This window comes from Galeopterus variegatus, unplaced genomic scaffold (assembly GCF_000696425.1).
Source record: "Galeopterus variegatus unplaced genomic scaffold, G_variegatus-3.0.2 Scaffold8282, whole genome shotgun sequence".
Taxonomy (NCBI): Eukaryota; Metazoa; Chordata; class Mammalia; order Dermoptera; family Cynocephalidae; genus Galeopterus; species Galeopterus variegatus.
In genome coordinates this window covers 58,165-75,228 of record NW_007734393.1, presented here as the reverse complement: position 1 = coordinate 75,228, position 17,064 = coordinate 58,165, and the positions used below count along the sequence as shown (strand labels likewise).

General features: G+C 53.3%; 1 protein-coding gene across 2 annotated transcripts in view; it reads left to right on the top strand.

Moving 5' to 3' along the window:
- Positions 1–15,317, top strand: part of DHCR7 (7-dehydrocholesterol reductase) — a 16,555-nt gene extending 1,238 nt beyond the window's left edge. For both annotated transcript variants that reach the window (XM_008592755.1, XM_008592756.1), the window contains exons 2-8: positions 5,101–5,204; positions 5,812–6,034; positions 7,363–7,453; positions 8,220–8,433; positions 10,070–10,274; positions 12,682–12,813; positions 14,407–15,317. In XM_008592755.1, coding sequence (XP_008590977.1) covers positions 5,107–5,204; positions 5,812–6,034; positions 7,363–7,453; positions 8,220–8,433; positions 10,070–10,274; positions 12,682–12,813; positions 14,407–14,871 — 1,428 coding nt within the window. In that variant the 5' untranslated portion in view covers positions 5,101–5,106 and the 3' untranslated portion in view covers positions 14,872–15,317. The remainder of the gene's footprint in view (positions 1–5,100; positions 5,205–5,811; positions 6,035–7,362; positions 7,454–8,219; positions 8,434–10,069; positions 10,275–12,681; positions 12,814–14,406) is intronic.
- Positions 15,318–17,064: the final 1,747 nt, after the last annotated feature.

The following is a 17,064-nucleotide window of genomic DNA, read 5'->3' as shown; positions in this document are numbered from 1 at the left end:
CGCGTGGTCAGGTGAGGCGGGGGGATGTGCGAGGAGGGGGCTGCGTGCGCAGGTGAGGGGGGCTGCGGCTCCGGTGGGCAGAGGCGCCTGCGAGCGGGTGAGAAGGGCCTGCGCGCTCAGGTACGGCGGGGAGAGGCACAGATGAGGAGCGCCGGTGCTCGGGTGAGGAGGGCCAGAGGCGGAGGGGCGCCGCCGGCCCGCGACAGGGCACTTCGGAGGTGCCTTGTCCCGCGCGGTTGGTGAGTGCCTCCCGCGCGGGCCGGTGGGCTCCCGGCTGGGTGCTGCGTCCCAGCGGGTTGGTCGTCGGTGTGAGGAAGTGGCGGAGCAGGTAGCAGATGCCGAATTGCTTTCCAGGGATGGGTCGGGGTGGGGGGTCGATGCCTGGCAGCGAGAGCCAGGAGGCCACAAAGGCCGCACGGCCGCTCTCCCTTCCCGTCCTTTCCTCCTGCCCAGCGCTCAGAACAATGACCTAGTGCCTCTTTCTGAGACGCTTTGTCGTTTTATTACAACTTCTTTTTAAGGGTGGGAATTGCGCTGGTAGGATTTCTTTCTTTTTTTTTTTTTTAAGATGACCAGTAAGTGGATCTTAACCCTTGACTTGGTGTTGTCAGCACCACGCTCAGCCAGTGAGCTAACCGGCCATCCATATATAGGGATCCGAACCCGTGGCCTTGGTGTTATCAGCACCACACTCTCCCGAGTGAGCCACTGGCCGACCCCAACGCTGGTAGGATTTCTGACAAGAGGTAAAGGAGAGAAAAAAGCTGGAAATGAGGAAAGCAGCGTGGAGACTTGTTCTGTAAATGCGGGGTCCCTTTGTGGCAGGCTCTGCTCTGGGCGCTTCACTCCCAGAACAGCACGTGTGGGCATCACCCCCACCCACCCCCGTTTTACATGGAGTCACCTGGGGAGAGTCCTGTGCTTAGAAGACAGCAGAGCCGGGTTCTAACCCATAGCCATCTGCCCTGTTGCTTGGGTTTGGTGAGGACGGCTCTGTCTGCAAATGCAAAGCCTGGATTTAGGGGTTAGGGGAGGGGCAGAACGCCTTTCCCACGTTCTCACCCTCCCAGGCCCCCCGAGCTAACGGTCAAGGTCGACCAGAGACCAAGAATTGCACACTGACCTCCTGGTTTCTTTTGCCTAAAAGTTTGCACTTCACCACTGGGACTTTCTGCCCAGAGCTGAGGAAGGAGGCGGGCAGCAGCAGCCCCTTGGTCTGCCCTCAGCAGCGCCTGGCAGCCACCACACTGGGCTTTGGGCTGGGTGTTCTCTTAGGACTGCCTGAGCTGTTCCTACAGCAGCTTAAGTGGAGAGACACAGAGCCAGGTCACAGCCTGCCGCATTGGGGTTGCCAGCGCGGCCCAGCTTTAAGACCTGACATCTAGGGACTGCACATGGCAGTACAAGGGATGTTTTTATATACCCTGGGGAGCAGGTAGTGACCTGCTCTTTTGAAGCACAATTTGGCGAATACCTTTTTGATAGAATTTTGAATAGTCCTATTTATTCTCCCAGGAAATGTAGGGATGGCTGGAGTGAGGGATCTGGGATGCTTGGGGGACAGAGAGGTCAAGGTCATGTCTTGGGCAGCTGCATGGTTCTGGAAGGATCCCAGGCTGGCGGTAGGGGCAGGCCTGAGGAGGACGGTAAATTGTTCCACCTGCAGACACCTTTCCGCTGACACACCAGAATGATTTGCAAGGCAAAAGCTCAGAAACCATCATGCACTGTTAATCCTTGGAATACTTCTAATAGAACCCTCATATGCAACTGCTGCTAAAAACACATGGCAGATTTACAAGATGTGACAAAGGAGAAGCTAAGTTACAAAAGAATTTGGATACGAACCAATTTTTGAAAAGAAAGAGAAGGAGGAACAGTGGTTGTGTTTTGCGTAATAAATAACCTGAGAAACAACCCCAGACGATACACATCAAAGTCTCATTACCCCCAGTCTCATTACCCCCGGGAAGGATCAGCGGAAGGAGAAAGGGGTGCTTTTTTTTCACGTTTGACTTTTAAACTTCTGTTAAGAGTGTGTTCTGTCACTTTTGAAAAGTGGAAAACCTGTACCGTTAGTCAAAACCCAAATTTACCCTTTAGAATCAGGGGTCAGGATCTCTGGGCTTTTCCTTCCACCTAGGGCTCATGCCTATTTCTGGAGGGCTCAGAAACTGCCACTCCCCGGCAGGGACCCCAACCTTCTCAAGGTTAGCCAGGTCCCCCAAAGTAGAGTCAGCCAGAGCTCTCCAGTGCCAAGAACCTGAAGGGGCCACACGACACAGGGAGCAGTCCCTGCACTTAGCAAGTGAGGCTTCCCACTTCATGTATGCAAGTGAAGGAAGTCAAACAGCCTTTGGGGGGTGGTAGAATAGCCACCTAAGAATCACCCTGAAGGCCAGCCTCACCATGCCTTAGGTATTAGGGGGGAGGGGGCAGATGACCTCCCTGACCCTGATCAGAGCCACAAATGTTTCCACAGTTGTGGCCCTTATGACTCTAAAAGCTGTTTTAAAAGGCTTTTTGTTATTTTATTATCCAAGTACATGTTTACTAGAAAAATTAGAAAAAGTAGTCAAAAATAAAGAACAAAGAAATACCTGTATTTCCAACACTATCTGAGGTTTTGGTGTGTGGCTTTTTAAATAGTTTTTTATGATGAACTACTGAGGTTTTGGTGTGTGGCTTTTTAAATAGTTTTTTCATCGCAGCTTGCCCTTTGCCACGGCATGTGAGGAACTTTGTCCTTGTTGGCACACGTAGAATGAGCTTACTTTCACAGTTGCCAAGTGTCATTATTTATCTGATTTTCCTTGTGTTAGTCATTTAGTTGTTTCCCTTATACAGCAAACTACAATGGAAGCTCTTGTATCTGCATGTTTACACAGCTCCCTGAATATTTCCCAGGATAAATTCCTACAAATACATGCTGGGTCAACCTGTAGGTCTACCTGGCCTCTAGAACTGTCCTCACAGCAGCCCCCACTGATTCTCATTGGTACTATTCTTTTTTATCTTGAAATCCAATTTGGGGCATGTCTGTATTTTTCAGCCTGTACCACTCCTGAGACTAACAAATTTCCAAAATGGACACACTGCTGTTCCCACAATCTTCCAACTAAATGTGTTCCCATATGTAAGGTCCTTAGAATAGTACTCAGCACAGCACTCGAAAAAGTCAGCCGTTGTCTTCATCATCAATATTCCAAATTGTGCTCGCAGCCTCCCAGGTGTGTTGCAGAAGGCGGAGCTCCCACAGGCCCAGTAGGGCTCTGTTAGCAGTGAACACCTTACCCCACCTTCCTTGTCTTCAGCCTCCTCATGTATAAAACAGATGTAATGATGCTAACTCTCTAGGGTGGTTGAGAATTCAGTGAGATCATGGGTACTTGGCACTTGCTAGATACAAAATAAACCGTGGCTGTCTACGACAGGTTGTATTGTCCAATGGTGGTCCCAGCAAGGGCTCACATTCTAGGGTGGTTGAGAATTCAGTGAGATCATGGGTACTTGGCACTTGCTAGATACAAAATAAACAGTGGCTGTCTACAACAGGTTGTATTGTCCAATGGTGGTCCCAGCAAGGGCTCACATTCTTCTAATACTTTGCCACGCCCCATCAAGAGGTGGAGTCCAATCTCCCTTTCCTTGAGTGATGGTGAGCTTGTGACCCATAAGATCTGGTGGGATGGTGCCACGCGCCTTCTGGGGCCAGGTCAGAAACGGCAGCACAGCTTCAGCCTTGTTTGCTGGAACCCTCCCTGGTGTCCTCCTTGCAAATACTGATTGCTTGGTGGCCACCATGCTGGAGGAAGCCCAAGTCGCCCACACTGCAATACCATATGAAGAGCACACCCAGCAACCCCACCCACTGACCACCCAGCACACAGCCAACTGCACTGCCAGAGACTCCCCAACACCCCCAGCTACCCAGCCCATCTCTCCCCAAATTCCTGACCCACCAAAACCATGAGAGATGAGAAAGACACTCTCATGTTAAGCCCTGCAGTTCAGGGATGACCAGAATACTCTGCAGCTTGGCACTGCGGGCCTCTGAGGCCTGTTGACTTTGAAGCCTTGTCTGCCAGTCTGAATCTCACCTGGATGGGCCCAGCTGAGCCCTGGCTGGTGCTGAGGACAGTGTGAGTGACAGCCACCTGTCTCTCAGATCAGTGTTCCAGGGGGTCTGGTGTAGCTCTGAGCACTTCGCCCGCATTATCTCATGCCCTTCCTCACTCAACAAAGTGGGTGGTGTGGTCACTTTGCACATGAGGGAACTGAGGCTTAGCAGATGTCAGTGACAGCTCAAGGTCTCACACCTTGAATTGTGCAGGTGGGGATATGTTAGCAATGGGATCTGGTCCTGCCGAGGACTCACAGCCTCAAAGGGGACCCACTGGGCCTCCTGGGCACTCCCGGTGCCAGCCACACCCCTCTTGCCATGGTCCTGGGTCTCTACTGCATCCCCAGATTGCTATACCTCCAAGACACCAGAAAGCTGCCTTGGGCTGAGTCACTGCAAACCCTCAGGAGCAGAGTGCCTTTGGCTTGTGTCCGTGGGACTCGGAAACCAGTCCAGGGGTCTAAGCAGGCTGCCAGACGGCCCCACAATTTACCTGGCTCCTCTTTTTCTCCAGGGGAGGGATACTAAACCTTCTTTATCCGTCTTTAACAACCACCACCACAAATCCTCATGTGCATAGACTTCATGCCACAAGACACTCAGAAAGGTCACTGAGTCTAGCAAGTCCCCAGAGAGCCAAGCTTTGAGCCCAGATTGCTTAACACTCCTCCTTCCTACCCCCGCCATGGGGCTGCTTCTGATTTAGAAGCCCTGAGCACCAATCTTGTCCCTCTCACTTGATTTTAACAGTGGGCCTTGAACACATACCGTGTGGGTCTTTGTCTGCCTTTGGTCCTGAAAAATCAGGTCCCTGAGTGTCTTCATCATCTTTGTGTCCCCTGCAGGACTTCGTTCAGAGGGATCAAGAGGGATCAAGCAGGCCTTTTGGCACAGAAGCATCTAGCAATTGTGAAGGGGCCAGTTCAAAAAGGAACTTGTAGTTTTTCCATTCTGAGCAAGGTGTCTTCTTCCCTCAGGGCCTGATGGCTACAAAATCCCAGAGCAGCGCTCCCAAAACCAAGAGTCTGGGCAGCACCACCAATGGCAAGGCTGAGTCCCGAGGGCAGTGGGGCCGTGCCTGGTAAGGACCTCTTACTCATTCTCCCAGCTAGAAAATAAGGTGGGCTCTTAGAGGCCTTTGGGATTTTAGGGACCCAAAGAATGACCTATTAAAAATTTTTTTACTATCAAGACTAATGAAAGGTGAACAGTTTTCTGCTTTCTAACACGAGGAATTAAAAAAAGAAAAAGAAACCAGAAAGCACCGTCACTGAACAATGTAGAAAGATATGGAGTTAGATGACAGCTGGTATCCCCCCAACCCTGTTGCCCTAGGTGTACCACATTGTCATCAGGGTTCCCGTCACACCACGGGGTGATGGGAATTTGGTGTTGGGAGGTGGCCTCACTGGTCTGGCAATGGGAAAGTGCTGGCCTTGGTCGTGTGAGCCCTTCCTGCGTTCATGCTGTGGAGCCCAGGCTTTCCATGGGTGCAGCAGATCCACTCATCTGCTGGCTGATCACGGTATAGCATGGATGGCAGGTGGCTTTGCCGGCGTGGAGGAGGGCTCAGCGCTGGGAGCTTCTCTTGGGAGGTGCAGGCTGGTTTGAACAACGGCCCTGCATATGAGGCCACCATGGGTGCTGCGGGTGGCCGGGGCCGGTGTGACGCCCACATCTGCTGGCAGGGAGGTGGACTGGTTCTCCTTGGCGAGCGTCGTCTTCCTGCTGCTCTTTGCTCCTTTCATCGTCTATTACTTCATCATGGCCTGTGACCAGTACAGCTGTTCGCTGACTGCCCCCGCACTGGACCTCGCCACTGGACGAGCTCGACTATCGGACATCTGGGCCAGGACCCCACCTGTGACCAAGAAATCAGCCCAGATCTACACCCTGTGGGTCACCTTTCAGGTCAGTCCACTCCTGGGTGATCGGAGCACAGCAGGTGGGGAGTGCACCCTCCTGCTGGGATGGTCCCTGCTATTGTCTGGGCCATGGGATCCACACTCAGATTGACATTCACCTTCCGAGGACCCAGCAGGGTGTTTCTTGGAATGAGAGGTACTGAGGGCAGGAAGCATCTGTTGGCATCACAGTGTCTGACATTCCTTCAGCTCAGGAATGTGCCCAGTCCTTCAGGGACATGCTGAGTTTAAGAAGCAAGACCCCATGGGAGGGCATGAGCTGGCGTGGAAGCTCCCTCCACAGTAGGAATTATGTGTTCTACTAGCCCACAGGAAGGAGCATCCCAGCCCCCAAGGGGGCACTCTCGGTTGTAAGAAGCACCGCTCAGAAAAGCCAAGGCCTGTGTTTTCTGGCAGGTGAAGCCTTGGTCAAGGATGCCCTGGGCTCCCTTGTGGCCCCACTGACCTCCCAGTCCAGCAGCTCACCAGGAAAGTGTAGTTTTCACAAGGAGCCTGGCAGACACAGCAGTGCTGCTCATTGTCTGAGCCCAGATAAGGTTTCCCAGGAGATTATGTGCAAGAAGGCAGGCCAGCGTTCTCCTTTGCAGGAGGAAGGCTCGGACCATTTTCACCTGTTGCTCCCCAGGGTTCAAGCTTTTGGGCCTCAGAATCCCTCTCATTTCACGTCTTTTTGTCCCTTAGGGTAAAAAGTAACAGGGGCAGCATGATTCCCAATAGCACAAAGGTGGAAGCACACGAGTGTCTGTCAGCAGATGAGTGGACAAGCAGCGTGTGGTCTGTCCCTTGAAAGGGATGTTGTTAGACAGTAAAAAGGAAAGCAGTTCTGACACGTGCTACGATGTGGCTGAACCTGGAAACTATTCTGCTAAGTGAAAGAAGTCGTCCCAAAAGGCCACATATTGTATGATTCCCTTCATGTGAAACGCCCAGAGTAGACAAATCCATGGAGACAGAAAGCAGATCAGTGGTCGTCAGGGGCTGCAGGGAGAGGGGGAATTTGGAGTCATCGCTAATGTGAACAGGGCTCCGTTTGGGGTGATGAAAAAGTTCTGGAATTAGATAGTGGTGCATGAGGCCACGGGGAAGAGCGCTTTGGTGCTCCCAATAGTGAATGGGTTTCTTGCTCAGGAATCCCTTCAAAGCCCGCAGCCGGGGTCCCAGGAGGTATAAATTCTTCTGGAATAAAAAAGCAATGAGTGAGACGGGAGGGAGTCTGGCTTTCACCTCTGTCGTCTGTCAGGAAAACCAGCTGTGAAAACACACACAGTCCTGCCCTCCAGGCCATGGGAAATGTGGCCTGAAATTCCATTTCAGGTGCTTTTGTATGCATTGCTTCCTGACTTCTGCCATAAATTTCTGCCAGCCTACGTAGGAGGAGTCCAAGAGGGGGCCGTGACCCCTGCAGGTAACCCTCCCCTGGCCACCCACTGTCCCTTCACTCCATGAGGCCCACCCTCCCCCGTGCTGCTTCCATCCCGGAGCCTTCTAACAACGTAAGAATGACTTTTGTTTGGAAAGTCCTCATAGCACCAGCCTCAGAATGATTGGGGGCCGCCTGGGCTGTCCCAGACACAGGCTAGAAATCATCTTCTTCAGCAAACAGGCAACAGACTGGCCCTTGGCTCCCTCCCAGCAGCCCCATATCCATATGGAGCAGCTCCCTGCAGGACCGCCGTGCTCCTGCCAGTGCAGCCGCAGAGAGGGGCTTCTGTTCCCAAGGCCATGTGGCCGCCTCATCCATTTGCTCCTCACTGTCACTGAGACCCCACTTGCAGCCCGGCTTCCCGCCATGCATGGGAATGTAGATTAGAATCCAAGAACACTGTGGGGCACCCCCACTGCTCCCCTGCTGCCACTCGTCCTCCCCACCCCCACAAGCTGTCTGTGGTCACGCGTGGAGCTGGCCTCCTATCCCTCTCCCAAGGACTAGGCAGGAGCGGTTAGTGCCCCAGCTGTCAGTGCGGGGGTGGTAGCAGCCTTTGACCTCAGAGCCTGGGAGCAGCAGAAGCTGACCAGCTTCTTCTGGGAGGGCGCCCAGGTGCCCTGGACAAGAGTCTGTGGCAGCAGAGGCCCAGGAAGCAAGTAGGGTCTGTGCAGGTGGGTTGTGGCCAGGCCAGGCTGCTTGATGCGGGCTGGGGATATGCTTTCACTTTTCAGTCTTCCCTCTGCAGGAGTTGTGAACAAGTATGAGATCAATGGCCTGCAAGCCTGGCTCCTCACACACCTTCTCTGGTTTGCAAATGCTCACCTCCTGTTCTGGTTCTCTCCCACCATCATCTTTGACAACTGGATACCGCTGCTGTGGTGCGCCAACATGCTCGGCTATGCTGTTTCCACGTTTGCAATGGTTAAGGCCTACCTTTTCCCCACCAATGCCAAGGACTGGTACGTTCTTTGGTAGCTGGGCAAGTCTGAAACAGGAAGTGGATTCTCCCCCACCCCACTTGCCTTTTTCGGCTGCCTTGGGATAGGAGGTTGTAAAGCCTGAGGGTGGAGAATCCTTAATGGAGGAAGCGAATAGAACTGGGGTTTCTCCTGCCTTAGGTTGGAATGTACTAAAGGTGGTCAAGTCAGTCTTTAGTAGCCAAGTCATTGCCCATAGGGCTGTCATGGGAGCAGGGAAGCTGGAAAGACAACTTCTGATTTAGTGTGGCCTGAAACAGTCTTAGTAAAGAGTCTATTATCTCAGCTGCTTTAACATAACAGTTTCTCGGGGGAGCCCTGCTGCTGGCACACATTCTCATGGAAGCCTTAGGCCACACTGGAAGTAGTCAGCCAGCCAGTCAGCCACCACCCATCCATCCACTCACCCATCTATCCATCCATCTCACTGTCCATCCATCCATCCATTCATCTATCCATTCATTCATCTGTCTATCCACCCCCCCCACCCACCTACCCATTCATCCAGCCATCCATCTCTCCCACTCAGCTATTCATCTGTCCATCTCACTGTGAACCCGTTCACCCATCCAACCATTTATCCGCTCGTCCTCCTATCCACACACCCGCTCATCCATCCACTTGTCCATCCATCCATCCATTCATCAACAGCTGCTTGGTGGACTCCTTTTGTAGACAGTTGTGGGCAGTTGGGCTTACAGTTTAGTCTGAGGGACCCAAATAAAAACAAAGTGTGCTTCATTTCAACTGTTACACCCAGCCTCTTGGGAATTCTTTTTGTATGATGCTACTGTGTAGCTTGTATGTTGTCAAATCATGAGGGTGGCCTTCTTCTGTGGCTAACAGAGGTCATTTTCACTGCTTTATAATCACATCCACTGTTGTAGACTTTGTATATTTTGCTTCTTTCTACTTAGCCTGATTGAGGAAATGGGACATGAAAATATGGTTTTCTAGTTAACATAGAAATTCCTGTGTGTATACATCAAGTTATACCTAGCAAGGGTCCCCACATGGATTATCTTGGCTGATTCTCTTGCCCTGCGAGGGGGGGGGGAGGTAACCATAGCAGTGGATGGTTAAGAAACTGCCCAGCAAGTGACGGGACTGGCCCTGGAGCCTGGCCCCTGGTTCTGAGCACAGTGCTGTTTTCATTCTCTGCTTTGGTACAGTTTGTAATTTCCCTTGCCCACGAGGGACTCAGATGCTGAAATCTACTTCAAAGTGCATGTGTGGGCCGCAGAATGAAATCTGAATCCAGTCAAGCCTGTTTTGTGGCTCACCTGTGCATGAAAGACACCTGAAGGAGGCTGAGGGGTACCGTCTTCCCCCTTCCATGGTACAGGGTGGGCACCATAAGTGCTTCTGTCTGAAGATATCTTAGCTGAGCCATAGCTGAATGCAAAGTGCGTGGTGACGAGGGTGCTGGAGGGACATCAGGACCACAGGTCCTCTGTCGTGTGGGTCTCGTCTCACAGCAGGCCTTCACCTGGCCTGTCTCATGTAACCCATCAGCACCCTAGGCCTGGACCAAGCACCCGTATCCCCGACAGCAAGGTAGGCCCTGGCCTGTGAAGTGAGCTCATCAACTAATGTATCTTTTGTTCGTATTTTAAAGCAAATTCTCCGGCAATTTCTTTTACAACTACATGATGGGCATTGAGTTTAACCCCCGAATTGGGAAGTGGTTTGACTTCAAGCTGTTCTTCAATGGACGCCCCGGGATCGTCGCCTGGACCCTCATCAACCTGTCCTTTGCAGCCAAGCAGCAGGAGCTCTACGGCGAAGTGACCAACTCCATGGTCCTGGTCAACATCCTGCAGGTAACCTGACTTTAGCCAAGAGGGTGGAGGCTCCGGCACTTGCCAGGCTCCAGGAAGATCCAAAACCCAGATGCTTTTCCAGCGGCCTTAATCCACTCTTTCTAAAAGAGAGTTAGCCCCCTCCCAGTGGCCAGCAAGCCCACAGTGACAGAAGCCATCATTGCATGCCCAGCTGGGTCCTGAGAGGTCTCCCTGGGGGATTACCCTCTGGTGGGATCTGGGGGTGAGTAAGAGTTAACAAGGTAAAGTGGGGAAGGCCAGATGGGGTGCTCCAGGCATGAAGAGTGACCCATGCAAAGTCCCGGTCATGGGAGAGGATTGCGAGTCTGGGAAACTACAGAATGTCCCATGTCCTGAGCAGAGAGTCTAGGAGCTCAGAGCCAGATGAAGCTGGAGATGGAAAAGGACCACATCGTTTGGAGCTCTGCAGACCTCATGGAGGTTTTCATCTTTATCTTAAAAGCAGCAAGACCCTGGAACTGTGTGCTAATCTGGGGGGCGGGGTGGTGCAGATGAGGTGTTTCAGAAGGTCGCCTGGGCTGCTGAGGGGAGAGCAGGCTGCAAGGGTCCCAAGGCAGGAAGGGAAGCCAGTCAGGATGCTGTGGCCATGGCTTGGCTTGAGCAGGAGGTTGACAGGGATGCTGGGGTGAAGGGGACAGGAGGAGCGGGTCTGGAGGGGGATGCGTGAACCCCTTCTGTGAGCTCCAGCTGTGCAGATGGCCCATGCAGGTGCTGTTCCAGACCCTGAGACACCACAGTCTCAGCTGGACAATGAAGAAGGGCCTTCTCCTTTGGAGGAGCCACCACATGGTCTTCTGCAGGCTGCCTCACTGTGCGGCCCCCTTCTGCATCCAGGGGGCAGGAGACGGGACAGGGAGGGGCCAACCCTGTACCATGAAAATGCTGGTGGTTTCAGCTCCTCCAGACCAGCTGCCCAGCATATCAGGCACAAGGAGCAGAGACTGCCCTTGGGTGTTGTGGCCAGATTCTGGGTTCTATGCCAAGGTGCCTCTCTCTCTCCAAAAGGGAATCCTGCCACAACATGGCTCAGAAGCACTTGGCCCGGGGCCTGCCTGTTACCGTCTTAGGCATGGTAGTGGTCCGGGCAACACAGTTCTGACATCTCTGCAGGGGCCCCAGCTCGAGGTCCTGGCCCTGTTCACAACTTACGTCCTCAGAAGCGTTGTAGAGCTAGGCTAATGTCTGGAATGCTGTTCACAGCACCAATTGTCTAGGTCTTAATCCTGTTCGTGACACCAATTGTAAAGCTAGGTGACCACACCAGTTGTCGGGTTCTTTTACCTGCTGGTAATCCCGCACTGGGCCAACTGTCAAGCCAGGGCTGGGTCTGGAGCCCCCAGACCCCTCAAGCCCATTCATAGACTGGGTCCCAAACCCTTCATATGCTAGGCTGGGTCACCATACCCCTTCACGCAGGTCTATGAGGTAGGTAACTGGCCAAAAAGGTCCTTGGAGCCATAGGTTGGAAAGCATGGCTGCACCAGGTGGACGCCCGAGGCTGACGCCCACCCACCTGCTTCACCAAACTCTCTGTCTCTCTCTCTGTCTCTCTTTCTCTTTCCCTCTCTGAAGAACACACGGATAGCAACAAAACTAAAAAGATACATTGGCGCACTAACTACACACACACACACACACACACACACACACACACACACACTCATACACACACTCACACACACACACACAGTTTGCTTACAAAGGAGGCTGAACCACACCCAACTGGACCCGAGGCGAGGGCCCTGACCACACTATTCTATTTTCCCAGCAAGCATTTTCCCCACATGGCTCCCACAGGTCTCAGGTGACCCCCTTGGGTGGGGAATGAGGAGCGGTGACTCATTTTTGTCTTTTGTCCATCTGTGGACGTAGACATCGGTCTCCTCGATCCCCAGGGAGTTCCCAGCGGTCATCCGGCCATGCCAGCATGTTACGTGTGTCACAGTGCTGCAGGGGCAGCCACTGGGATGCTCATCCCATGGGTGAAGGGCTACCGTGCTGGTGTGGCCGTGGTGCCTGGAGCCACCTCCCTTGGGGGCCATTCCCGAGCCCTTCCGCCCTGAGCCATCCCTCTGCTCTGAGCTTCACGGCCCTGCACGTCACCTCTGGGATGTTGCTGGGAGGCCTGTATTCCAATCGTTTGTGGGCCTTCCTTGTCCTCTGCTGAACTGCAGACTGTGAGGACAAAGACTTTTACCTGCCACCCTTCCAGCCCCCATGTGCCAGGCGCGGCGGGCAGCACAGGAACAGCTGGGGTGCATAGTGAGGGAGTGGTTCAGCAGCAACCCAAGTGCTGCTCGCTGCATCTGCACAGGGTATGGTATTCTGGGGCCCCATCTGTGTGCCATGACAGAAGTGGTGGGTAAACAGCGCTTCTGTCTTGCAGGCCATGTACGTGCTGGACTTCTTCTGGAATGAAGCTTGGTACCTGAAAACCATCGACATCTGCCACGACCACTTTGGGTGGTACCTGGGCTGGGGTGATTGTGTCTGGCTGCCATACCTGTACACGCTGCAGGTGAGGAGGTGGGCACGGCCCTCCAAAAGAGGCAACTGGGCCTGCCCTCTGAGCGGACATAGTGCCACATGCTGAGCTTTGCTCCTTGTAACTGTTTGTCCTTGGGGATCACCAGATCGCTCCCCTATTTCTAGGAAGCAGGGAAGGCTCAGTATATTAGTTAGCTTGGGCTGTAGGAGGGACTTGGGTTTGCACCGTGGTGGGGCTACCACTTTAAGCATGGCCCCAAACGTCTCTGCAGAGTCAGGGCTGACAGCGGCTCAGCCAAGGTTAGATGGAGCCATGGAACTGGCCAGTGAGGGGCCAGCATGGTGACCTGCTGTGGCAGTGCTCCTTCATTCCTGCCTCCCAGGATGTGCAGGCACCACAGCGGGACTGCCATCGGGTTCTGTGAGGCAGGGGGGACAGCCAGAGACCTTATCATCAGCTCACAGGAGAGCAGCCTGCTTTGATCTGGGTGGCACACTGGGCTCCCATGTGGTGGCCGCTTAGAAACCCTGACCAGCCTCCTGTCCATTTCGTGAGTGGAGTGCCCAGGCAGGGATGGACACACTCACCCAAGGGAGGCTGTGCAGGAACGGAGAGAACCATGTGGAAGGACGTTGTCCAGCTGATTGTATGGAGGATGACGACAGTGATCGGACCGCCCCTGGGTGAGGCCAGGACCCTCACAACAGGGAGAGCATGGAGTGGCGAGGAGTGGGCGCCAGCCCACATGTGCACTAACCTCAAATCCTCGGGGGCCCCGTGGGCTCCCTGGTTCCCCAACTCTGTAGAACTGTCACAGTATCCCACTTACGCAGCTCATACTGTGTCCCAGGCCTTGTTTTTGGCTCTGTGTATGTAAGCGTATGTATACATTTTGCCCTTACTGTATTTGTAGTAGGGTTCTCCAGAGAAGAAGAATCAGTAGGAGGTGTGTGTGTGAGAGAGAGAGAGATTTTTTGGTTCATGTGATTTGGGGCCTGGCAGGTCCAAAATCTTCAGAGCAGGCTGAGAGCCCAGGGAAGAGTTGAGGTTGTGTCTCAGGTCGGGAGGTCATCTCCGTCTGCTGCAGGGTTCCCTCTCCTCTGGGGGAGGTTGGTCTTTTTTCTCTTAAGGCCTTCAACTGATTGGATGAGGCCCACCCACATCATAGGGCATCATCTGCTTTACTCCGTCTACTGATTTATGTGTTAATCTCATCTAAAAAATACCTTCACAACAACTAGACTAGTGTTTAGCCAAATATCTAGGTACAATGGTCTAGCCAAGCTGACATGTGAAATTAACCATCACAATATTGTAGTCAAATTCTATTTCATGTATTATGTCGTCTATCTAACATCTGTACTGAGTGATACATATGGATACGTATGGATATGTGTGTATATGTGTAGATGATACAGAGATAGCAGGTAATCAGGCGGATAGATAGATGTTTTTGTGCGTTTCCTCATTTGATGCCCACAACCACCCTCCAAGGTAGGTGCCTTTATTTTCAGAAGAGGAAACTGAGGCACAGCCTGTATCAGAGGCAGAGCTGCAGTCTGGCCCCCAGCCACCAGGCCCCCCAGAAGCCACTGCCTAACCTGTTCCTTCTTGCCCCATCAGGGCCTGTACTTGGTCTACCACCCCGTGCAGCTCTCCACCCCGCACGCCGTGGGCGTCCTGCTGCTGGGCCTGCTGGGCTACTACATCTTCCGGATGGCCAACCATCAGAAGGACCTGTTCCGCCGCACAGATGGGCGCTGCCTCATCTGGGGCAGGAAGCCCAAGACCATCGAGTGCTCATACACGTCGTCCGATGGGCAGAGGCACCACAGCAAGCTGCTGGTATCAGGCTTCTGGGGCATGGCCCGCCACTTCAACTACACAGGTGACCTGATGGGCAGCCTGGCCTACTGTCTGGCCTGTGGCGGGGGCCACCTGCTGCCCTACTTCTACATCATCTATATGGCCATTCTGCTGACTCACCGCTGCCTCCGCGACGAGCACCGCTGTGCCAGCAAGTATGGCAGGGACTGGGAGCGGTACACTGCCGCCGTGCCTTACCGCCTGCTGCCAGGAATCTTCTAAGGACCATCCCAGGGAGAAGCTCCTTGCAAGGGGGTGGCAGGGCACGGAGAGCAGGTGGAGACTGGTCAACGGGGGCTGGCATCTCAGCTCCACCCTCCAGGAGCCTCAGTTTCCTCATCTGTAAAATGGAAAGAGCCTGGCGCTTGGCAAATGTCGGGGAAACATCAGGGCTCTTTCCTTTCCCCTGGTCCTGACAGGAATTCTGAGAGTTTACATCAACTGCCTTCTCACCAGCGGAAATAACTGATATTCTCTATGTAGAGGACCTCGGACAGATGGACGACCTGGTCACTTTTAATAGCCCTTTGGTGACAGTTTGTGGTGGGAGGCTTGGCTGCAATACTGCCTAGACAACCTGTGTTTGGCACTTAGCTGGATGTCTTCCAGCTCCCTGTGTTTAGTCTACACTTATTCTTGCTAAATAAAAGTTGAAGTGGGACATGTAAGGTGGGTCTGTTATGAACTCATTGCCTCTCAACTCCAGATCCACTCTTCACTACCTGCTCTGCAATCGTGCGGTAGGCCCTGGAAACATTTCCTGTCTGCAAGGTGCACAGTGTTGAGTTGGTCAGCTGGGGGTGCTGAGGGACACTGCAGGAGGAAGGGGCTTCTCTCTCTAGTTCCCATGCTCCTGATTTGTGTCTTTCTTGCTCCTACTGCATGGCCACCACAGATGTGGTCTGGGAACACCCAGGAGCACTCTGCTCAAAGTGTGCCAACCCTCAGCCAGGTCACAGTCCCAGCCTGGCCTTTCTGACACAAGATGAGTCCCAGTGCCTGACTCCCTATGAGCATCCAGCCGGCAGCCTCCAGAAGGATGTTTCCTGCTTGCCCCAGGACCGTGCACAGACTGTGGCTCAGGCAATCGGAGGACTTTGCCATGCCTTCTACAGCGAGGAGGTCTGAATCCCAGCCTTGGGGAGGGGACCCCATTTCAAGTGGTTTCTTACCTGGGGCACTCTCCCTCAACCCCAGGGTGTTCTGTAAACTCTTTAAACGTGATCCCCCTAGTATATATAGTTAATGTCTTCACATTGAACTTTCCCTGTTCATATGAACTGCTGTGTAGTTTCTGTCTCCTGAGTTGGCCTGACTGATCCATAGGGCTGTTTCTGGTGTGCGGAAGGGATGCCCAAGAAGTGTCTGATCTGATGCTCCATGCAGCATCACAGCTTTGGGTACCCACCATGGGATTCAGCCATCATCCCTCCCCACCCCGCCATCAGCCCTTTGTTGGGCTGTTCTTCCGCTGGATGTGGGGAAGAGTCCCTTCTGCTGACCAAAAGGAGAAAGCCCAGCTTGGCCACCTGCCCCGAACAGGTGAACAGAGAAGCCAGGAAGATGGTGCTGGGCTTGTCTTACACCTGGAGAAGCCAGAGAATGAGAGGTGGTGAGCCCTGTGCCCACAGCACAGGGTGGGGAGGCAAAGCTGGGGTCTCTGCACACGGGCTCCTCGTCTGCTGCTGCTGAGAACTGCTTGAACAGAGACAGACTGCCTCCTGAAGAGCCTAGAGGGCATCCAAGCTGCATGCCCACCCAGGCTGATGTTAGAGCCACACTTTTCAGATGCTGGTGCCCCACCCCTACCCATATCAGAATATGGGCCTGGGGGGGTCCCAGGCATCTGTGTTCATCACAAGCACACAAGTGACTCAAATACCAGCCAGACTGGGGACCACTGCCCTAGATGGCACTGAGCAGTTGACCCCTCTTCTTCCCAGACATTGAGCGAATTCATTTTAAGGAGGCCAGGGCGTGGTGGTTGTGAGCTCAGATGCTGGCAATACCGCCTGCCTTTGGACTCTGGCTCCACTGTTAGACAGCTGTGTGATCTTGAGCAGGTGACTTCTCTGTGCCTCAGCTTCCTCATTTGAAAAATGAGGGTAACTATTATCTTCCTGTCTTGATGTGAGAAGGGCTTCCCAGATTGAGTTAGTGAGAGGGCTCTAGGTTCAAATCTTGAATCTGCCTCTAATAATTGAAGGAGGCTTTTTTCTTTAAGTTATTTTGTTTTGTTTGCTTTTTATACTACTGCTGAGTGGGGCTGCAGCGTCATCTTCCGCACACTGGTCATTTGTACAATGCACTCTGCAAACACAAGGACGGGCCACTCCCTCCTGCCCTCAAACATGTGCACATGAAGCCGACTCCTCCCCCTCCACGTGGGGACAGGTGAGCCCAGAAGTCGAACCT